General features: G+C 42.7%; 1 protein-coding gene across 9 annotated transcripts in view; it reads right to left on the reverse strand.

Moving 5' to 3' along the window:
• The window catches only part of CHD7 (chromodomain helicase DNA binding protein 7), a 150,535-nt gene that overhangs the window by 66,746 nt on the left and 59,393 nt on the right, over window positions 1-24,396 (reverse strand). For all 9 annotated transcript variants that reach the window (XM_028736872.2, XM_028736874.2, XM_028736875.2 and 6 more), the window contains one exon: window positions 6,169-6,599. In XM_028736872.2, coding sequence (XP_028592705.2) covers window positions 6,169-6,599 — 431 coding nt within the window. The remainder of the gene's footprint in view (window positions 1-6,168; window positions 6,600-24,396) is intronic.

A 24,396-nucleotide genomic window follows, 5' to 3' on the forward strand; every position in this document is an offset into this window, starting at 1 on the left:
TGCATTGTATTGGAATACTAACTTTTTATAGGAATAGACTATGAGTAGGAAAGTGTTTGAAGAGTGTGGAAAAGTGACAATCACTCTCTCTCCTCAGAATTCCCAAGTGCTCTGCTTCCTCCTCCCACTCTATCTTATTTCTTTCCTCTCCCATCTTGCAAAATCTATCCTAGGTCTCTTATACTCCCCAACTTTCAACAGGTAAAAGGCTACAGAGTTTGGGTGTGCAAATCTGAGACTATTCAAAGGCTAGATCACTATGCTGTTCAGATGCATTCTTTCCCATGAATAATCTAGGGAGAAAGATAGAAGAAAAGGAGACACTGGAGCAGAATCATAGAATTATGAAGTTGGAAGGGACCCTGAGGATGGTCTAGTCCAAACCCCTGCAGTGCAGGATTCTTTCACCCAATGTGGAGCTTGAACCCATGACCCTGGCATTAAGAGTCTCATGCTCTACCAACTGAGCTCTCCCACACTGAGTTATCCCAGAAAATGAATTCGACAAAATTACCTGGTCCACCTTTCACTACGCAAATCTATAGATACACATTACTTCACTTTCCATCCTTCTATCCTACAGGTCAGAAGGGAAAGAGACCCTTCAAGTGCAAAAAACAGCAGCAAGCCTACTAGCTTTCCCCAAGCAAAAAGGAAAATGCTCTTCTTTCTCCCTTCCTCTAAAGTTGTCTAGGGTTGTATGTCCTTAACCTTCATGAACCACTGGACCAGCTATATAAGCTTTCTACTGAAACTTCTGCAGCCCTTCTGGGGCAGTAACTATAAGCTTATTGGCACATACAAAACCACACACTTCTCAACCCAGAAGACCACTCAACCAACTCAGTTCTTGGCTGCAATGGAATGCACAGTTGGAAGACTTACTGAACTGAACATTTGGGATACACAACAGGCAGCAGAATTATACAATTTGCAATCCCTGTTTATATAAATAAATGTTGGATATTTAGTTTCACATGTCTCACTGAGTTGCAAAACACCATTGAGAAAGGATGCTTCAGTCTGATCACCAATTGTCCTAAAATTGTGAGCAAACTTTCTCTTAGTTTTGAGTTTCACAGTAATTATTTCCTATATTACCTCTGCAATTAAATACTATAAGAAAAATGTGCTGTGACAAACACCAAGGAAAACCACAAGAGTTTACTTTCCCAGCATGCTCTGCCTTTACTTGATAGGTTTCATCACAATTTCTCAAGGTTAAGTCTATTCAAATTCAGTGCTATCAACAAGAGTCAATTCATAGTCATCTGCACTCTCTCAGAACACTGCAGGTTTTCATAGCTTACAAATTTAAATGCAGAAAACATTTTAAAACAGCCAAATAAGATTGCTGAAATACTGGAAAATACTTAAAAATCTATACCAGTTTTTCAAAGAAGAAGAAGAAGAAGAAGAAGAAGAAGAAGAAGAAGAAGAAGAAGAAGAAGAAGAAGAAGAACCAGTTCCAGCAGTGTTGACCCATCCTTCTTAGAAGTAGTTCTTTAGCCCGCAGGCTTTGGAAAACAGAAATTTGTTCTTAACATGATTTTTTGTTGGGTTCCAGCATGGGTCCCAATTTGGTCTGTGTGGCTGTTTTCCTCAAACCATGTCCAACTGACCTGATATGTGAAATAGGGTTGCCAAGGAATGATCAGAAGCCTTAAAGTACTGGTTGGCAGTGAAAGAAAACTAGCATTGATCAACTGTAAAAGCATTGGGAACTCCATAGCAAGGGTGATTCCAGTAGGCTTCTTGTGAGCCATGAGCAGCTGATTGGCACTTGCAGCAAGAACATTAAGAAAAGACTGCTGGATCAGACCAACGGCACATCTAGTCCAACATCCTGTTCTCACAGTGGCCAAACAGGTGCAATCAGGACCTGAGCCAAAGAGCATTCTCCCCTCCTGTGGTTTCAAGCACTGGCATTCAGAATGATACTGTGCAGGTAGAGTATAATCATCACGTCTAGTAGTCACATATAGTCTTAACCTCCATTAAAGCCATCCAAGTTGGTGGGCATTATTTCTTCCCATGGAATCGAGTACCATAGACAGATCTGCACTTACTGGGGCTTGCTGTAAGCACAAGTATCCTTTTGCATTGCTGGCTTAAATTGCAGGTGATGATGCAAAGGCTCTTCCTCTGTAGGAGGAGCTCAAGCTGCAGCCACAAAGTAACTGTTTTCACTTTTAAGTCATCTGATGACATTGTAACTAACAGATGGGGACCTCACCCACCTGTCAAAATGGCGAAGTGTGCCTCTCTGTGTTCAGGACGGTTATGTTCCCTGCCTCTAGTCTACATGGACTTTCAGTGTATACTCTGCACTGGTCTTTTCCAGACCACCTTGGAGATGCCAGAGCCTGAATCTAGAACATATGCTCTACCACTGAGTTATGTTCTTTTCCCCTAAAGCCTCTTTCGGTTGGAAACTGCTGTAATTCATTACGAATGGACATTAATAGCATGTATGCTCACTTAACTCTTCCACAGAATACTGGAATAAGATAATAAGCATAAAGCAGGGCTTACATGTTTTATATACCAATAATAATTATAACCAAAGTATTTCTCATTCAAAGAACAATATATTATAAACGATTCCCTTCTGTCATACAGAAGACACAATGAGGTGGCTTCATATGCACAAAGTAGCATTCAGAACTGTCCAAACGATCCTGCTGCCATATATATCAAACTTCTTCCTGCCCCCTTCCACAGCCATGCTAGGCAGACCCCCTGACCAACCCTTACATACAGGTTGCTCCCGTAGGGGGTGAAGGGCCATTTTCAATTCAGGGTAGTCACTGTCAAGGTGTACGATACAACCCTTACTTGGGTGGGAGGATCAATAATTCAACAGGATGTGTCCTAAGGGATGAGCAGAAGCAAAGTAAGTCAACTGCCACCTTCAAGGACACATCCTTACAAGCTGGTGACAGGCTTCAGATACAGCTGCACACCTGCACTTCGCTACCCATGCAAAGAACTGCCTCACACCCTTAGTTATGTTACTGTGCTCAGAATTTATCCTTAGCTGAATAGATTTTAGTATTCTTATTATTTTCTTTCTCTGTAGCATTGCAGCTAATCAAGAAAATAAATGATTGGTCTGATCAGTTCAGTACGTAGCTGGTTCTTGGCAGATTAATGATTTAGCCTATTGATTAACCTAAAACCTTGATTCAATTATGAGTTTCTTAGCCTTTGGCACCACCTGGCATATAAAAACAAGTTTTCCTCACAGATGTTACACCGCTTTCAACACAGTTTCCATTAATTCAGTAAGCTAGCATTAGTACAAGCTTTAAAATGTGCACTTATAAATAGGTTTAAAACCCATGATTAACACTACACTTTTAATTTGTTCATGCTACCTGTATAATGGTTCAGGGTGTTTTCCAATAGGCCTAAGCTTTCATTAGCCATTTCCCTTCTCTATCAGACAATACACAGTGTTAACAATAGAATACTTAATTACAGAGTAAGTACAGCAACACACTCATGCAGCCAAGAGGTAGGCCCTGGAAGTAACAGATATAAAGCTTCTTCCATAGATGCAGCCAATAGAAAGTTCTGAAATTCCACACAAACTTTGATAGGGTGACACAAATCAACCTCATTTTAGGATATCTTTTGTATTCAGAAAGACAAATAAACAGTCAAGTTTGCATGTTATTATTTCTGTTTGTATTTTTAAAATATAAAGTATATAAATATTTTAAATAAAAGAATGAATAAATAAATAAATAAATTCAAGGGCATCATTCATTGGGATGAAATATCATATCCCTTCCCCACAATAGAAGATAAGGCCCCAACACTTGACAGTTTTTCTCATGGTGTCAATGCAGGTACAAAAGAACTAACATTTCCATAGAACAAAACCTGTAATAGTTCTTGTCCCCAAATAATGTAGGCTCTCTTCAATTTGTGCTCATGCAAAGTCAGTCATGTTTTCAAAGCCCAAATTTTCATTAAACTTGTTTCTGTTCCAAGGCAACTATAAAGTCTTATTGATGTTTTCCCATTCTACTGGGCAGCTATATAGGTTCTTCCATTCAAAAGGCGGACAGTTAATCAACCCAGCTATTAAGATCTTTGTCTCTAAAATCATCGCCCAGCTGAGATATGGGGAATTGCTGTCAAATCTGAAATAAGAGGTTCTGCAAAATAACTTTAGATTTGGGGGTTTCCCTGCAGTACACCGGAAGCCCACCTCAGAGCCAAGTTGGGCCTTCCCTCGCTAGCAGCCAGAATTGATCTAGCCCATCTGAGATACTGGCACAGGCTAAATGCCTTCGAGGATCATGCTTGTACTAAGCTCTGTTGGTTAGAGCAGTGTTTCCCAACCGGTGTTCCGCGGCACACTACTGTGCCGTGAGACATCGGGTGGTGTGCCGTGGGAGGGAGGCGGGCGAGAGGCGGCGGCGGCGAGGATCCGGCGGGGGTGGGGGGAGCGGGGGCCGTCGTGCGCAACCGAACTCACTTGGCGCGCTGCCGGCTTGTCCTCCTTCAACCCGGGTCGGGCCAGGCCTGCTCACGTCCCCGGATCCCCTAGCAGCAGCCGCACGCTCTCCAAAAGCGCAACGCTGCGCGCAACCGCTCGGCCAGCTGGTGCTCTGCGACTCCGCCCTTTCCCCTCCCAGCGCCGGAGGGTTCGCGCGACCGCAGCTGTTCCCTTTCGCAGCGCGCGGGAAACAATTCCAGGCCGATTGCCTTGTGCCGAAAAGCACCGCCTCTCCTTCCAGCTCAGGCCCGGGCCGCCGGCTCCCCGAATGACGTCACGGGGGCGGGGCTTTAATGGTGGTGTGCCGCGAGATTTTTTTCCGGTAAACAGGTGTGCCGTTGCCCAAAAACGTTTGGGAAACACTGGGTTAGAGCAACTAAGGACAGAGGGCTGGGCACAAAAGTTCCAAGATAAGATTAGGGCTTATAATCTCCAAATGGAGAACTACTTAACCCTTAGCCCACGTGACCTTAGAAATTGGATTTTTGATCCGGATGCCAACCAAGACAGAGCATTCATCATTGCTGCCCACTACTCAACTTGGTACCCCCACATTCAAGACCAATCATTCAAGGCCCTGTTACCTTGAGACTCTGACTTGCCCACAATCACACAGAGCCTTAGTAAAATGAAGATTTCAACAGATGCCCTTGGCATATTTAGAGGGGATCACAAATGTATTCGTGGATGTAATCAGGCAGAGGACATCACACACCACCTGCTGACTTGCCCCTTGTATACAATGGCCATTTATATTGCCAATTCTTAATTGGCTTCCAGGTCAATCTGCAAAGGAAGTGACAGTTGAACTCCTAGCAGATAAACATCTATATATTACACACTAGATAGCCAAATTTGCAGTGGCAGTCAAGAAGCTCCGTTCCAGCTATGTGAATGCACTCCAATCTTAAGTCTTAATGTTGTATATTTCTTTTTATATTGTAAACTGCGATTACGTGTATGATTTTAGATGAAAGTTTCATTTTATTCTCTGTTGTCCATTGTAAAGGCCTTTGGCTATATACAATAAAAAATGATTGATATTAATGTTTTGTGACACGGAAGATACAATTTCATCTACTGCATTCCAATTCTCCAAGAGTTGACATCACCTAAGACTTATAATCATGTTTCTAAGGTAAGGAGTTGGGTAGATTATGCACACCACAGAATAGAGCCAAGTACATCTTTGTTCACATAACTGAGCAGAATCTGAAACCGTCCTTTAAAGTGTTATAGTGCTATGTGTGACAAGCAATTCTTGTTCTAATTAGGTTGAAAAAACAAGATGGGGAGGGCTTTGTGACAACAGCATTCCTCCTTTTTAATTCATTCAAAAATTTGCATTATTGATTAAAATCAAAGCCTATGATTCTTTGCCTAGAACTGTGCCTCTAATACATATCCCTAAAGTATCTGCCATTTCATACATAAAACAAGGAAACCAAAAATGAGTGCCACTACTAACAACAAAGGGGTAAATGTCACTTTAGTTCATGTCAGTTCATCCTAGTAAGTATTCTGGAAATCTAAAAAGAAAAAAAAGATCTTCCAATTGTTATACGTACTATATGTTTTCAAAGCACATAAATCTATTTTAAAAATAGAACGTATAAATGATTTTTTTTAAAAAAAAATGGAATGCTAGTACATACCTTGCCTTTTTGTTGGCCTTGGGTTTTGGTGTGGTGTTTTTTGCTTTTTTCTCCTTTGGCTCTTTAGGGATCTTAGGGGTTTTGGGAGTCTTGGGTTCCTTAGGCTCCTTCTTCTCCTTAGGTTCTTTCGGATCCTTCGGCTCTTTTTTCACCTTGGGTTTTTTCTTTTTCTTTTTCTCTTCCTGGGAACAGTCTAGAGATTTCCTGGTAGGATCCTGGCTATCAAGCCCACTAGGAAAGCCATCCTTGCCAAATCCTTTGCTGGGACCTTCTGCAACAATGTGATTGTTTTTCTTTTTCTTTTTCTTCTGCTGTGGTTGCTGCTCAATTGATGGAAGGTAATCATCACTTTTCAGTAGCTGGGCATTCGGTCCACTAACCTGAGTCATGTCTGGCACTGGTTTCTCAAGGAAGGGTTCTGACGGAGAATGCTAGGAGAAACAAATGAGGCATTAAATTAATACAACTTTAAAATTCAGCCTTGGAAATCTTACTGATTAAAGAAAATGTTGCATTTTTTTTTCAGGAGACCAGGCAGTCATTCGGAAAACAAAATTAATCCAACATTTAGAACAGTCATGTTAAGTTATTAATATGTAAGGTTTACACCTATAAAGAGAATTATTATATCATAATTACTTAATGATAAAAGTCACATTAGAAACGGCTTTACTTCTATTACAACAGAGAGTACAGTAGAGCACATGGGGCCACTAATACCCTGGTATGATTGGAACAAAACAGAAAGTGATCAGATATGACAGGTGATCTGTATGGTAGCAAGAGGATACATGTACTTTTCTGCCAACATTGGTGTAAAATGACCTATTTACTGCTTTATTCATATTAAATGAATAACTGATAAGAATTGCCTTGACCCATTTGTTCCAATTATATTTAGTGACTGATGGAACAATACACAGACAAGATGCTATGAACTAAGGCATGGGCAGAAATGATTTAAAAAAATAAGCTGTGAAAAAATAAGCATTTCATCCACAAAAAAAGTCCATTTATTTTTAAAATGTAAGTGATTCTGAATAAAAAGACATGTATAGCTGTATTTTCTCCAAATAAGTTCTCCAAATAAGGTGCTTCTCAAAGTGACTGCTCATAGGAGTACCAAAAGCATTCAGCAGCTTTCTGGGTCCCATCTATCCTTATAAATACAATTAATGAAGCAACCGCTATCATTTTCTGCTTCCTCTACTTGTACTAGGATTAGACAGCCATTTTCTCATTTGTTTGTTGACATGTTGCTCTTATCATACAACACTCCTCTTATTCCTAGTCACCGCTGTCTAGATTTCTAATTCCAATCTCATTTCAATTTCTTCTTCTAATTTTTTTGTCTGATTCTCATACCTAGGTTTGGTTTTACACCAGGGCTAATAAATCAGAAATTATTCATGAGGTATTTTCTTGTTCTTGAAAATATGTTCATCATAGAACTATTGGTGAACTCCAACTGCCCAGTTTGGACAAATGTGTAGATCGTTTATTGATTGCACTCATGCACCAACTTTCTGCAAAGGCATTCAGGGCACCTTATAATTTAAAATAATAATAACCTCCCTCCCCCCCATAAAAGTTGCAAAAGGTAAAACAGATATATAGTTTCAGGGTGCTGGAAGTCTCCTCTGTGAGACAGCTTAAAGGACTGCTTCATCCCAATTTCTCTTTCCAGATAATGGAGGGCACATACCTGTACCCAGCTCTCTCCTGCTAAAGTTAAACCATGTGCTGCTCTCCACATCTGTCATTTTTCCAGGCAGGTGGTGGTGGTTAAAGGGGAGGGACACAGATTTTTCTGCATATTATCTTTCCAGTAACTTGTGAGCAACCAGTCACTTCACCTACCTTTCCTACTTACTTTTAAAAAACTCTTAAAGCCACTTTACCGTAGCGATATTCTACAAATTATCATGGTATCTTCTTATTTCAACTCACTTTGTAATTTGTACTCTAAGCAATCAGTTCAACACCTTGGCTCAAAATTTAATCTTTTACAGGAAAGAAATCAGTAAAGATTAAACACAAGTAGTCAATAATCCTGTCTGATTAGCAGTAAAAAAAAATTTTTGTACTACTTGAAATGGGAAAGGTGTTCAAAAATATTTCAGTATTTATTAGACTTCCATAACCCTAAGTCTTTTAGAGAAAAGCTGTTTTTGTAAACATTTAACAAAGAACAGATGGCCTCTTTTAATCATGTGGGGGAAACCTGGGGCTCACATTAATACTCATATAACAGACTACTGGACTGCATCACCTCCCTAACCAGCCGCATGATACCTTCCTCAGTAATGCTATTAATTTTACAGTTGTTGTTTTGTCATCCATTTCCAGGATGACACTTATTCAATACAATTAAGGGCTCTCCCAAAATCTCATTTAAAAGAAGGGTGGAAATTCCCATATCATGAAGGCCATTTTAGCACACAAATATCTACTTCCGGTATTAACTTGTAACTCCTTACAAGTTTTATTCTGTCAAATGAAGCTTATTATAAAACTTTTGTTTATTTTTAGTTTATAATCATATTAGTGCTGCCTCGTAATTCTCCACCCATTTGAAGTAATGTTGCAATGCAATGCAGGTAGTGAAATACAGCGGTACCTCTAGTTACAGACTCGATCCGTTCCGGGGGGAGGGCTTCCGCATCCCAAAAAGTCCGTAACAAGAGCGCCACCTCTGCGCATGTGCAAAGCGTGCAGAACGCTTCTGCGCATGCACACACGGCAAAACTGGGAAGTATACAGTTAAAGGTTTGCCGTGTTCGCAAGCCAAAAAGACGCAACATGAACCTAACGCAACATGAGGTATGACTGTAAAGTTACTTTTCAAATGTATGGTAATTTCCAGATTTGTTTACATAGTGTAAGAAATCCCAGAATGTAGGTTGTGAGTGTTAAGTTAGAGCAACTTTCTATATTGTACAAGGCCAAACAGCCTCATATGGGGGCAGCAGGGTTTGAAATAATGTGGTACCAAAATATCTTGGCTTTTAAAGGTCAACATTGACTATTTAAATAAGGTCTAGAAACCCATAAGCAATCAATGCAAATGGCATGGTATATGTGATATATGCTCTGAACAATTGGCCCAATAAGCATCCAAGCAGCTACATTTTGTGCTAATTTAAATTTCATAAATTACAATGCAATCTGAATGTGTAACCGAGGAAGTGTGTGATTGAGGCAAGGTCCACTTTCTCTGGAAAAAGTTTCTATCTAGTGAACCAGCCTAAGTTGGTAAAAGGCACTCCAAGCCAACAGTGCTACATAATGTATTCACAAATACAGTTGTACCTTGAGAGTCGAATGGAATCCATTCTGGAAGTCCGTTCGACTTCCAAAACGTTTGGAAACCAAAGCGCAGCTTCTGATTGGCTGCAGGAAGTTCCTGCAGCCAATTGGAAGCTGTGTAACCCCCATTGGATGTTCGGGTTCCAAAGAACGTTCGCAAACTGGAACACTCACTTCCGGGTTTGCAGCATTTGGAAGCCAAAACATTCAACTTGCAAGATGTTCAGGATCCAAGGCACAACTTTACTGTCAAGTCCAGAAGAACCCCCAAAGCTGCAAACTGGGTCTTTGGAGAAGTACAAACCAATATAAAACATGTCAGTATACTTCCTAATTCCAGTACCTCTGTCATACCTGGATTAAGGATCATATTGTTTGCCTTTATCCACCTCAAAACAACCAAGCAATTGTTTAGCCTTTTCACAACCTCCCTGGGACTTTTAGATGCAAAAGAGGAGATAGAGTTGTGAATTATTCGCATACTGAAAAAAACATATCAGTCAAAACCTTTGGATGACTTCTCCAAGCTGTTTCATGAAGATGTTGACAGCACAGAACCCCGAGGAAACCCACCACGAGGTGGAACAGAAATTCCCCAGCACCACCTTCTAGGTCACTCCCTCCCGAATGGACAGGAACTTCCGCTAACACCATGCCTCCAAGTGTCATCCCAGCAACATGGCTCAGAAGGAAACAATGGTGAACTGATACTGAAAGGTTAGGAAAAACTATCAAGTTTCAGCATTACTTGCAAAATTGGTAGAAAACATTAAAAATGTATACAAAATGTCTTTTCTTTGCCATCGGGTTAGAATTTTGAGCAGAACATGACTTCTCGCTTAATTCTCATTTTATGATCCTCGGGTTATGATGCAAAATCTTCCATAATATTCTTCTCACAAACATGCTTATAATTTCCCTATCTTTTGTTGCATAAGGCACTGACGTAATCTAACTGTGAAGTTACCAGAACACAAACTACTGAGGTCAAGTTATCAGTGTCCAGATTGCAATGTCCTTTGGTCACCAGCCAAAACTGGAAAGAAAGTAAAAAAACCGTAAGAGCCTGCTGGATCAGGCCAATAGCCCATTTAGTCCAGATGCCGGTGGGGAAGCCATAAGCAGATTTTGAGCACAAGAGTCCTCTCCCCTCTAATGGTTTTCAGAAACTGGTATTCAGAAGCACTGCTGCCTCCAACAGATCATAGCCATCACTGCCTAGTAGCCATTGATAGCCCTCTCCTTCATGAATTTGAATAATCTTTTAAAGCCAACTCTTGAGCTCAGCTGGAGGAGGTGGCATTGGTCAGTAGGAAAAATAAACAGAAGAGGAAGGGAAATGCAAATTGAAACTTGGCTCCTTTTTGAGAGGATCTATGGTATTACTGTGCCTAGCCTCTCCAAGGGATGCTCCAGAGGAGCCAGCCAACAACAGCTCCTAATTCCCTCCTTCTCCTACCTGCTCCTTGTCTACAGCTCAAGCCCCAGCCCATTGACTCTGATTGGTCAGGGGTTGTTCCCCAGGCTTGAGGCACTTCCTCTGAAGAAGAAGAAGAAGAAGAAGAAGAAGAAGAAGAAGAAGAAGAAGAAGAAGAAGAAGAGTTTGGATTTGATATCCCGCCTTTCACTCCCCTTCAGGAGTCTCAAAGCGGCTAACATTCTCCTTTCCCTTCCTCCCCCACAACAAACACTCTGTGAGGTGAGTGAGGCTGAGAGACTTCAGAGAAGTGTGACTGGCCCAAGGTCACCCAGCAGCTGCATGTGGAGGAGCGGAGACGCGAACCCGGTTCCCCAGATTACGAGTCTACCACTCTTAACCACTACACCACACTGGCTCTCTGATGGAATTTGCATCTATTGACAAAGTGAATAAACACCTTCCCTACCTTAGGATTCCAATAGCAAAGCAGCAGAAGGAAATAAATTTAGGTAGGGAGCCCACTCTATCTCAAGACACACTAGGGAAGGGGAGCAAAAGCAGCATTTTCTTTGTCTCTTGCAGAAGGACCACATGGTATTTCAAGCAAGGCAAACAGACTAAGCTTCCATTCATTCAATGGTTGTTTGCTTACACCTTACTGTGGGACAATCTACAATACAGGTCCCACTGAAATCATGTTCCAAGTCAGGTTGCAAAGGTCATTTTCACATGAGTGTGCGAGTGTTCCTCCTTCTCTCCTTAGTTAATGTATTCTAAGCTACTTCTAAACAATATATCATTTGTTCTAGGTCACTGGTCTTCACTAGTTAGTCGCAGCCTGATCCAAGCTGAGTTTCAGCAGGAACATTACCACCATGAAAATATATAGTAAAATATTAAGAAATGGGTCCCCAATACATGTTTGGGTTAAAAAGGGGGTCTGAGTCTGGAAAGACTGAAGATACCTGCTCTAGGTGTAAGGATCCAGAGAAAATACAAGGACCTTGACCTGGCTCGGGACTAGATAGGCAGCCAGTGAAGCATCCCACATTTTCAGTCAGATGCCCCTTTCAGCATCTGGCTACTGCATTCTGTACCAGCTGGAGTTTCTCACCAGACCCAAGAGCAGTCCCACATAGAGCACATCACAGTAGTCCTGTCTAAAGGTTACCAAGTACCGTGGTCAGGTTATTCCTGTCCACAAATGGGGCTGTTCCTGGTGAGACAAAGCTGATAAAAGGCACTCCTACCCACAGAGCACCCTTGGGCCTATAGTGACGAAGATGCATCCAGGAGTAGCCCCAAAGCTAGGGAGTTGTTCCTTCAGAGAGAGTGCAACTCCATCCAGAATAGGTAGATTGCCAACTTCCCGAACATGGGAACCAGCCACCCAAAGAACCTCTGTCTTCCCAAGATTCAAGGTGTGATGGCCTGCAACTCGGGGTCAGACTCGGAGCCAGAAGAGTCTCAGTCCGCAACAGATCCTTTGCCTCAGGCGGCAGCTGAACCTAGTCTGGGGCCTGATTCTGAAGAGCCCCAGTCTGCACAGGTTCCCCTGCAATTAGCACCAGCTGGGCCAAGTCAGGGGCCTGAGCCTGCCCTGGCTCCAGATGTGGGGGTTACCTCATTGCCTTCAGCTGTGCAATCACTTACAGCTGCTCCACTACCAGTTGGGTCAGGGGAGGCTGAGGCGGCCTCTGGGTCTAGTAACCCACCGACATCTCCCGAGCTGCAGAGACTGAGGACTGAGAGAAGGAGAGACCTGAGTACTTGCAGGAGCAGTGCTCGCCTTCGGGCGAGACAGGGACGTGAGTCACCAGGGGATCAGGACCAGCCATTACCCCGACAGAGATAAAAGGTTGCTGGACCCCACCCCAGGTTGCGGGAGCAACGTTGCTGTTTGCCAGAACCTGCCTGTGATCCTGTGCCTGACCTTGCCTGGTTTCCTGCCTCGGCCCTGTTGGACTGACTCATCGCGGAACCCTGGGATTCGGGACCGGACCTGGACTGCATTACTAAGGTTAGCACTGGGTCCAGCACACAAGCACAGTTTACTGACCCTTTTCCAGTCCATCACTGCATTCAGACACTAATCCAGAGGCTTTTATAGCCTCTCCTGTTTCAGAAGTTATTGAGAGGTGTTATTGGAAATGAAGGGCAAATGGGCCTCATCGATGTGGGAAGGTAGCCCATCTCAGAGGATGTAAACTCTGGTCTAAACCTCTGCTGCCTTGCGACTATCCTCATTCAAGAGAAAGGCTTTGGGAGTAAACCCAGTACGGGCCACATGATCTCCTGCAATGATTTTGCAAAGTTTTTTGCAGATAAAGTCGCTCAGATTCGGGAAGAGGTAGACGCCACCGTGGGAGCAGGGCCAGGGCGGGAGAGTGCTAGAGTCCTGTCTAGTCAAATTGCGTGGGATCAATTCCAATCTGTTACCTCCGAGGATGTGGACAGGCTGCTTGGACGAGTGAAACCAACCACCTGTCTCCTGGATCCTTGCCCATCCTGGCTTATAAAAGCTAGCCGGGAAGGGCTGGGCGATGGGCTTCGTGGGGTGGTGAATGCTTCCCTCCGTGAGGGAACCTTCCCAGACCCGTTGAAAGAGGCGGTTATTAAACCGCTTCTTAAAAAACCATCTTTAGATGCGGCCACGATGGCCAATTATCGCCCAGTCTCAAATCTTCCATTCTTGGGCAAGGTGATTGAGCGAGTGGTTGCTGAACAACTCCAGGCACGCCTGGAAGAAGCGGACCATTTGGATCCCTTCCAATCGGGATTCAGGCCTCATCACGGGACTGAAACTGCCTTGGTCGCACTGGTTGATGATCTCCGGCGGGCTAGGGACAAAGGTGAGAGCTGTTTCCTAGTTCTGCTGGATCTCTCAGCGGCATTTGATACCATCGACCATAACATCCTTCTGGACCGTCTTGAGGGGCTGGGAGCTGGGGGTACTGTCATACAGTGGTTCCGCTCCTTCCTCCTGGGCCGTGTCCAGAAAGTGGTGGTGGGGGATGAGTGTTCAGACCCCTGGGCTCTCACTTGTGGGGTGCCTCAGGGTTCTGTCCTCTCCCCTATGCTTTTCAACATCTACATGCAGCCGCTGGGAGAGATCATCAGGGGGTTTGGGCTGGGTGTTCATCAGTATGCAGATGATACCCAGCTCTACCTTTCTTTCAAATCAGAACCAGTGAAGGCGGTGACGGTCCTGTGCGAGTGTCTGGAGGCGGTTGGAGGATGGATGGCGGCAAACAGATTGAGATTGAATCCTGACAAGACAGAAGTACTGTTTCTGGGGGACAGGAGGCGGGCAGGTGTGGAGGATTCCCTGGTCCTGAATGGGGTAACCGTGCCCCTGAAGGACCAGGTGCGCAGCCTGGGAGTCATTTTGGACTCACAGCTGTCCATGGAGGCACAGGTTAAATCCGTGTCCAGGGCAGCTGTGTACCAGCTCCATCTGGTACGTAGGCTGAGACCCTATCTGCCTGCAGACTGTCTCGCCAGAGTGGTGCATGCTCTGGTTATCTCCCGCCTGGACTACTGCAATGCACTCTACGTGGGGCTACCTTTGAAGGTGACTCGGAAACTACAACTAATCCAGAATGCAGCAGCCAGACTGGTGACTGGGAACGGCCGCCGAGACCATATAACACCGGTCTTGAAAGACCTGCATTGGCTCCCAGTACGTTTCCGAGCACAATTCAAAGTGTTGGTGCTGACCTTTAAAGCCCTAAACGGCCTCGGTCCAGTATACCTGAAGGAGCGTCTCCACCTCCATCGTTCTACCCGGACACTGAGGTCCAGCACCGAGGGCCTTCTGGCGGTTCCCTCACTGCGAGAAGCCAAGTTACAGGGAACCAGGCAGAGGGCCTTCTCGGTAGTGGCGCCCTCCCTGTGGAACGCCCTCCCACCAGATGTCAAAGAGAACAACAACTACCAGACTTTTAGAAGACATCTGAAGGCAGCCCTGTTTAGGGAAGCTTTTAATGTTTGATGTATCATAGTATTTTAATATTCTTTTGGAAGCCGCCCAGAGTGGCTGGGGAAACCCAGCCAGATGGGCGGGGTATAAATAATAAATTATTATTATTATTATTATTATTATTATAACCCCAAGAAAAAATCAGTACTCACTGCCTTGCGGAGAAGAAAAGGCTAAATAAGGAGTAAACCCTACACAAATCCAGAGAGAAGGTCCTAAGATGGCTGAATGGCATCTTGTCTGCCTCCTTCCTGCAACCCCTGCAGTCAAGCAGGTGCCAAATGTCTTGCTCTGTTTTCCTTTGGACCACACCAGCGAGGCAGCCCAAGACCTTCTCACACACACATCCTTGAGTCCCAAAGAGGCCACAAAAACAACATAGGAGGCAGCAGTTACTAGTTACTAGTCTCTGCATCCACAACAGACACTGTGATTCTCCAGCAGTTTGCCTTCACCCCCTGAGTCACACTCTATTGTCTCTCAAGACAGACAGATGTTAACAACAAACCACAGCGGTCTGCCTCTATGATAGGCGTACCAGCCATCGGACCACATAGAAGAACTACACCAGAAGGTTCCCTGTGAATGCAAAGGAGGTAGTCAAGTAGGATCTCTTTGCTGCCCTCACTGCAAAGTGGCAGGCCTGATTATGAACCTGAACACATATTTGCTTGGCTTCTGAGGGAGATTTATGCCACTGACGCTCCAACCCTTCAATTCATCAACTGAAGCTCCTCAGTATACCAAGGAGCAAAACTGATGCCACACCACTAGAACATGCACCAAGGAGAGATTGCATGAGCCGTATGAGTCTCACCACTCCATAGTGAAGCCAGATCCGCAAGAGGGTCACCTGCTCTATCCACTGGAAAATCCCGCAGAGTAGTCAGAAACATACAATGCCTAGTTCCCTACCACCTCAATTTAAATTTTTATTAGTTTTATAGTCTTCATCCCAAGTGTCATGAACTGGCAGGACAACAGGGAGGAGGAAAAGGATCCTGGTGAGGACACACAGGGGCAAGCAGGGGGTGGGGAAGAAAGGAGTCACAGGAGGATGGCCATGGTCAGTGTGCATGAACCAGAGCAGCAGGACCCATCACCAGAGCCAGAGGCGCCCCGTCCCCACGAACACAGTGGGCTCTGAGGCATAGATAGCAGCAGGAGTGGCACTCTAGGAGGCTGAGGCAGTCAAGGGCCCACAGCCCAGCTTCCTAGCTGTCTGTCTGAGGCTTGCTAGCTCTGGGAGGTGTGTGATTCCTCAGCTTGGAACAGGTGAGGGTCACATGCCTCATCAAGCCCAGGTGCTGCAATCAGCATGCAAAGAACAAAAGGGAAGCGGAACCAAGGTGCTGCCCATGTTGATGGACCTTGGCTTGGGTGCACCTGGACCTCTATGGGGCTGTGCTTTAGGTTTGACTCTGGACTGTATCCTGACTGCTAGACTTCAGAGGTGGCTTACTTAGATTGACTCTGGACTGTGTCTCCTGACCTTTGGACTCTGCTTACTTAGATTGACCCCGACTTTGGAGCTGACAAACTGACTTGCCACCAGGTAGGCCAGCAGTTCAGGACACCAAGGGGGAGATTTGCCTCCTGCGCTCCTCTCAGCTTTACCCCCTCAGTTCCCCAGTGCCTAACAAATACAACCCCGTATCCTGGAACCATTATCTTATCCACTCATTGAGACTACAAAGCTATGCCTGTCTTCCTGGCTTGCATGGGGAAACTGCAGCACTTCTGCTTGGCCCCAGAATGAAAGTAAGTGTCAGTGCTAAGCATGCTTCCAGGGGAAGGGCATTCACAAACAAAACTGAGATTTTCTTAAGTTTCATAATGAGGATTCAGGCATATTGGCTAACTCATAGAAAGCGAGTGGGCTAGTGGAAGAGGCTGGATGGTTTTGTACCGCCTCTGCACCCAACACAGAAATGCAGACTTCTTTCCAGCCAGCCCCCAATAAGCTGTTTCTTTGTGGGGGAAGGTTGGTTACTTTTGGAGCTTTATTTAGGAGTTGAGCTCTAAACATAATCAACGTCTCTACCAGATACATAGAAATGTCATCTTTAATTCAATTTAAGTACAAATCCAATCATTTTTCAAATATGGATATTTACATTCTTCTTACCAAACACAGGCATTTCATCTTCACCTGGCAAAAGTAAACTGCTCTAGTCTACTTATTAACTATCTTGCTTCAACTTATTAGTCATGGGCAGTTTGTTTTCATTTGCTACTGGTTTGAGAAGATTACACTAGGTCAAGGCAGAATGAGGCTGAAAGGGAACAATATCAGAAAGCAGAAGAAAAGGCAAAAATAAAATAAAATCATTGTGTGAGTTCCTATATTCCCATAGCTCCAATCCTATACCCACCTGTCTAGGAATAAGACCCAATGAGCTCAACTGACTTTCTTCTAAGATGCCATGTAAGATTGTACTGCTAACCTCAGAAATTTTTATGGAAGCCTCAATATGGCAATATTTTAAAGATATCCCAAGAGCTGTTCCACAGCAGTTTTGCAAACAGCCCATGCTACTCTTGAAACCTCCAACAGTGATTTTAATGGAAATCGCTTTGTGAACCCAGATGCACCCTCACAGACCATCAAGTTGATGGACACTGGCAGTTCACCTTGCTCCAGCAGCAAAGGAACAATCAAGAGCTCATTTTTCACTTCCGATTGTTCCTCTGAAGTCCTCTCAATACCTATCCTATAGACATTACATATGTTGTCAGGCTTGGAGTGGTTGGTCAAAGTTTGGGCAAAGCAGCCTCAGAGACCAAACTGAGACCCTCATTTGGCCCACAGGCTGGAGGTTCCCAACCCTTGCTCTATAGGCGGAAATGATTCAAAATGTATACAGGATTCAAATGCAACAAAGAAACACAAGCTTTAACTGCAAGAATGAAACAACAGTGAAAATAATATTGTATTTAGTTGTTAACACTGTTTAGTAGTCTGGTATGCACCATTAGTTAGGAAACATATTAAGTAGTGTTAATGGGAAACTTGATTTAAAACTACCATGTAAATCACCCCTTTTCTTGCTTTTTAAATCATGAGGTATAGGCTGCAAAAAGAACAAGAAAAAGTGGAGACAAAGATGGTGTTGTAGAGGTGTTTGGGACAGGGAAACAAAAAATTCAGGCAACAAATGGATCAGAAAGGAGACCCATTATGGAACAAGGAAAAGGAGGTTCACGTTCTATGCAGTTCAGAAAGGAAAAAGGGGGGGTTAAGAGAATGGGTTAAAAACCAATTAAATAGCAACAAAAATGCTTTTTCGCCATGAAAACTGTAATATGACCCTAGTGATTTGAGTTGTGGCGTCCTGGTTTTAAAAGATATGCATCAAGAAAAAAATAATCTATTCTTTCTTTGACATAGGATTATGATTGGCCTATAAAACTGAAGCTTAGGATAAAGGAGTTGGAATCTTTGGAAAAACAGTATCATTCACTAAAAACATTCAGGAAAGAAGCTTGTGGAAGGGAAATTGATGTGAAATTACAGAAATAAGGAAGACTTCCAGTAATATATGGACAGAGCTCCAATAATAAAAGTATGAGGATCTTCAGTTGAAGTTGTAATCCTGCATACTCAAACAGAGTGGGCGAGGAGGAAGAGAGGCTGCCTCTAGGGGCAGGTACAGGATCGCCCTGCGTGGGAAGAAAGGGGGAGTAGAGCGGTGCACAGTAAAAATGGGGGGTTGAGGAGGATCAGGGGTTTTTTGGGGGGGTGATGAATGTCCATATTTTCACCTGCAGAAAGTTGGATGATATGAAATCCATGCTACTCATATGGATAAATTTACAACTTACAACATTCCTAAGGGTCACATTTACTACCAAAAGCTTACTCTACAGTCAGTGGGAAATAGTAGGCTGGTATCTCGCCACATTTATGCTGTACACTGTTGGGCTAGCAATAATGTCTGTGCTAAATATAAGTCAATGGAGGGAAGACTGAAGCTACTGGCTATGTGTATCATTAAGTAGGAGGGAGGAAGAGGAGGGAGAAATCGTTAAATAACTGAAAGCATGTAACAAACAGCTGTTTTATCTATTAAGAAAATGATATAAGTTGCAAGAGAATTCTAAAATTGTAAATCCTTAATTTTGAAAGGTTAGGTCTTTGCATATTTACTTAGAAGTAAGTCTTGCTGTGTTTAGACATTGGAGTAAGAAGTATTAATTTGTCTTACTCCCAGGTAAGTGCAAATAGGATTATAGTTCTATTCTTTAGAAATAAAATCACAACATATGTGAAGGGCAGCTAGGAGTTCTTTAGATGTTCTCAATTCCACGACTATTCTGCAGACACTATACCTTGTTTATTCACTGCAACATGATTAATTAATGTGAAGCTGTAGTCTACTGGAAAGAGGCAAAAGAACAAAGCAGATTTCAACATTTGAAATTTAACCTTCACTTTGAATTTCCTCACTTCCATTTTTTCCGCTTCAAGCTATGCTTGCAATGTCCATTTCTGGTATCTCAACAATAAATACAGAATAAGATTAGTGGGGTTTTTTTTAAAGGTAAGTATTACAATAGGAGAAATAAGCTGAGGTTCCTAGCACTTCAATAACATTGATAGTTATGTATTGAGATGGTCAGACTCTGAAATCCAAGTAAGATCTCTTAAGTGTGGCCAAATACTATGTTCAATATAATTCTTCCACCAGATTAAGAATGAAAATCTAATTCAAGAAGCGGTTCCAGTGTTAAGATTTTGTTGCATATAAGTAGATCTGATATTAAATCAAGGATACCAATTTACAGAAGAAAAACACAGAAATTGAACGGGTGATAGCAAAGGTAATACAGTATGTTAACATGAATGAATTTAACATCAATACTAGTAAAGTTTTAATAGCAGCAATTTTTAAAGCTGCAAGATTTGAGAGGCTCAATGACTAAGTCATAGACCTTTTACCTATAATGGGTTCCATTATAGCCCTAAACTCAAATGGAGGTTAAGGTAGACGGGGGGGGGGGGGGGGAATTAGTAGTATTTCAAACACTGCTGGAAAATAGTCTCTCTCTTTATATGACCAATGTAATGTCATTAAGTGACGTAACAAGTGCAACTAAAGAAGTATCTATTCTGAAGCTTATTAAAAGATGGATGCTATTTTATATTTATTTTTTAAAGGACGCTTTGCAAGCGGAACCATTATTTTCAAAGGAAGGAGTATGGCAGATAAGCATAAATTGATTGATTGAACATTTTGATAAAGCTTAGGTACATCTTAGGTTAAGCATTGTTCATATATACAGTGGTACCTCAGGTTAAGTACTTAATTCGTTCCGAAGGTCCGTACTTAACCTGAAACTGTTCTTAACCTGAAGCACCACTTTAGCTAATGGGGCCTCCTGCTGCTGCCGCAGCACAATTTCTGTTCTCATCCTGAAGCAAAGTTCTTAACCTGAAGCACTATTTCTGGGTTAGCGTAGTCTGTAACCTGAAGCGTATGTAACCTGAGGTACCACTGTAACCGATATCACCATGCTCAAATTTGAGTGTTCACCCAGACTAATATAAGCTGAAGTCCTGTGCTAAATTACATGTGTATTATTAAGCTTATAGCTTGCTGCTCAGCGGCATCTTGAGTGGGGGTTATTTTCTGTGGACTATGTGTATATGCAGGAACACGTATAGTCCAACCACTTCCTTGGAACCACCCCTGGGCGAGCAAGATTACCTTCCAGAGCTAGCACACCAAACAGGTCTTGCTCTCTCCCCTCCTCCCTGCTAGGCAGAGTGGTCTTAAGCTCTCTGTCTTGCTTACAAGCCTCTGGGACATAGCTGTCAACGTTTCCCATTTTTAAAGGGAAATTCCCTTATTCCGAATAGGATTCCTCACAAGAAAAGGGAAAAGTTGACAGCTATGCTATGGGAGGGAGGGTCTTGCGCGATATCATGAGGCCACATCCAAGTTCCTGCAAGAACCTCCAAGGGTCCGTGCAAGAGTCTCTGAGAGCCCGGAAAGCAAGATGGAGAGCTTAAGAGCTTATTCTGCGCTGGGGAAACCCTGCACAATAAGAGCATTTTACTTCTCCACCTTCTGTGCATTTAATTTGTTCGATTTCAGCTGGCTGGCCTTCAACCATGTAAAGCTGAAATCACACTGTAGTTGCTAGTCTGGGCAGCTTCAGAACCATACTTGCTTACCTTCAGCATTAGAACTGCATCATGTACTTTCACAGCATTCCCTGTTACCTCGGCTTAAATCAGTTGCATATGTAATTACAAGCAGGACTGCAGCCCAAGCACTTTACTTGAAAGGCAAGGTTTATCTATTTAAAAGGTAAAGGTACCCCTGCCCGTACGGGCCAGTCTTGACAGACTCTAGGGTTGTGCGCCCATCTCACTCAAGAGGCCGGGGGCCAGCGCTGTCCGCAGACACTTCCGGGTCACGTGGCCAGCGTGACATCGCTGCTCTGGCAAGCCAGAGCCGCACACGGAAACGCCGTTTACCTTCCCGCTAGTAAGCGGTCCCTATTTATCTACTTGCACTCGGAGGTGCTTTTGAACTGCTAGGTTGGCAGGCGCTGGGACCGAGCAGCGGGAGCGCACCCTGCCGCGGGGATTCGAACCGCCGACCTTTCGATCGGCAAGCCCTAGGCGCTGAGGCTTTTACCCACAGCGCCACCCGCGTCCCGTTTATCTATTTAGAACACAGTAAAAAGTGGAAACACCTTCTAGATAAGTTTTTGTTTTTAAGATGCATGCAAAGAACTTTCAAGCTAAATCATTACTATAATCTATATATCCAGACACAGGTGTTGGCATGTTTTAATCTCTATTATTGTTAATTTTAGTGATTTTAAATGCTTTATTTATTTATTTGCCCAGTTTATTTGTTCAGTTACTAGAAATATGTGTGCTTTATCAGGTTAAAGTAGTTTCAAAGATGTGAGAAGCTACCTCTTTCCCCAGCATTCAAAATTAGCAAGGCGCCAGGCACATTTTGCGCCTGAAGATTTTCCATTTGCGAGCACCTCAAAAAGTCTGGGTGCCATTTTTTGTGGCTGGCGGACACTCATGGATTGCTGAAATGTATGTGCTTTGAAGCCTCGAAACATGCTAAGGATAGAGAATATGTTAAGGAGTTTAACAATAAAGAGTACAGTGGTACCTCGGGTTACATACGCTTCAGGTTACAGACACTTCAGGTTACAGACTCCGCTAACCCAGAAATAGTACCTTGGGTTAAGAACTTTGCTTCAGGATGAGAACAGAAATCACGTGGCGGCCCCATTAGCTAAAGTGGTACCTTGGGTTAAGAACAGTTTCAGGTTAAGAATGGACCTCCAGAACGAATTAGGTTTTTAACCCAAGGTACCACTCTAAAAGTGTTTTGAAAACTGAAGTATAATACCGATTTTTATTGTAAACACCGAATTAAACATGTATTACCAATTTCTGCTTAAAATATGGTTAACAATGTGTCACTTATGTGAATTGTGTATTAGTTCATGCTTATCAAAATAATAAATAAAAAGTGCTGCTGATCCCCCCAAATGGGGACTAGACATTCTGTTTTGGTGCCCACAACCTACGTCCCAGGAGCCATTTGGCTCCTAGCTTTTCTATCCCAGTTTCTAACACTGCTACAGACCCTCTTGGGTCTTAAGATTGGGCAAAGGGATCTGAGGTAGTTTCAACGTTCTCAATTCAAAGAAAGGTGGTCCTGGAGGTGGCATTCTGTGTAGCAACCCCTAAGACATGGAATTCCCTCCCTCTGATACTTTTGGACTGTCGTTTTCATGGTATGCTGAAGACACACTTCTCTATCATGGCCTTTGGCACATGAGAGGCTTTTATAGGACCTGCCCTGTTCTCTTTACTGATTTGTTTTGACTGATTTTAATACTGTATTTCTAAATTGTTGTAACCCGCCCTGGAACCTCATGGTGCAGGGTGAGTAAGAAATCGAATTAATAATTATAATAAAATATCACATCTTGAAAATATTTTAGTCAATTTATCATAAAGCAATACATTATTTAATAGATTAAGAACTCACAATAGGATATGGAATTTTAGCAAAAACTGTTGGCTCTCTCAAGTCCTTATTTCTGCTTTTTATTACACTATATAGGTATGGTTTCAAGGCAACTTGAGAGATTCTAAATAGACTGGTTCTATAGATGAGCCCTAGGATTATTATTAGAGAACAGTTTTAAAGCAACAGCATTTTAAACACCCAAAAAGATTCCTAAGGGCTTTCAACAGCTTCAATTGGAACCTCGTATTTTAAAAGCCAGGAAACAAACTTCCACTAGCACAAGGAGCCTTGTAGTACTTCTAATATTAATTATACTTATACATATAAACTGCTAGGACCATGTAATACAGATTTCTTCTGAAACCTAATATGGATGGCATCTTTGAAAATCTGGAGTAGATGATAAGAATGAAGATCAAAGCCAGAGTCAAATACCACTACAACAAATGAGAGCAATTAGTGGATTTGCATCAAAGAATAGAATTATAAAGTTGAAGAAATCACCGTATTGCAATAATAAAAAAACCTGTCTTGTTTGGGAAGGCTAAATATATTGACTGAGTAATATAGATAGATAGATGATAGATAGATAGATAGATAGATAGATAGATAGATAGAAATGACTACTGAAAGATAATAATAAATAATAATAAAAATTTATTTATATCCCACCCTCCCCAGCCAAAGCCAGGCTCAGAGCGACTAACAACAGTAAAATAATACAGCATTCTAAAATCAATTCATTATAAAATCAGTTCAAATCAAATTGATGGCAACCATTGGGCTAGAGTTCTGTGAAGATAATGACTACAAGCATCGGCTGACGAGAAATCTGAAGTGTCGACAGCACAAAATTTTAAAAAGTAATCAAGACAATAGGATTAGTTACCCCGTAGGACTCAGAACAAACTTTGAAAATATAACTTGTAACAATAAGCACTGTTACACACAAAGCAAAGAAAAATGTGGCTATCAAAATACTGCCAAAGCATGAATGAATTAAGAACCATAAAATTAATGGGAAAACCTCTTTGGGTCTTTCGCTTCTGCTATGTTTGTAGAATGCAAGGTCAACTTTTCCTCTGTAAGCTTTCATTTATTAAGAAAATTTGTATGCAAACTGGTGTGGTTTTGGGGGGCAGGTGGAGTTGAAAGAGTGGAAATAAGAACTCCCTTCAAAATCACAAGTAAAAAAAATGAAATAAAGGAGGTGGGATGAGTTCATTGCAGGGAGTTGGGCTAGATAACCCTTGAATCCCTTCCAACTCCACGATTCTATGATTTTCTCAGCATCCAAACCATTTTTCAGATAGACTCAGCTGACGTTAAACAAATATTTTCCTTGATACTGTGCTTCAGCTGAGAGTCTTCTTAACTTCATATAAGGAAGGAATAAGCAACCTGTGGACCAGTCTAATTTTGTGCTGGGGGGGGGGGAGAATGAGGGGGGGTATAGTTTCATGACTTTAAAAAAAAACTTTTTAAAATCCACCCAG

The sequence above is a fragment of the Podarcis muralis genome, chromosome 8, assembly GCF_964188315.1.
Source record: "Podarcis muralis chromosome 8, rPodMur119.hap1.1, whole genome shotgun sequence".
NCBI lineage: Eukaryota > Metazoa > Chordata > Lepidosauria > Squamata > Lacertidae > Podarcis > Podarcis muralis.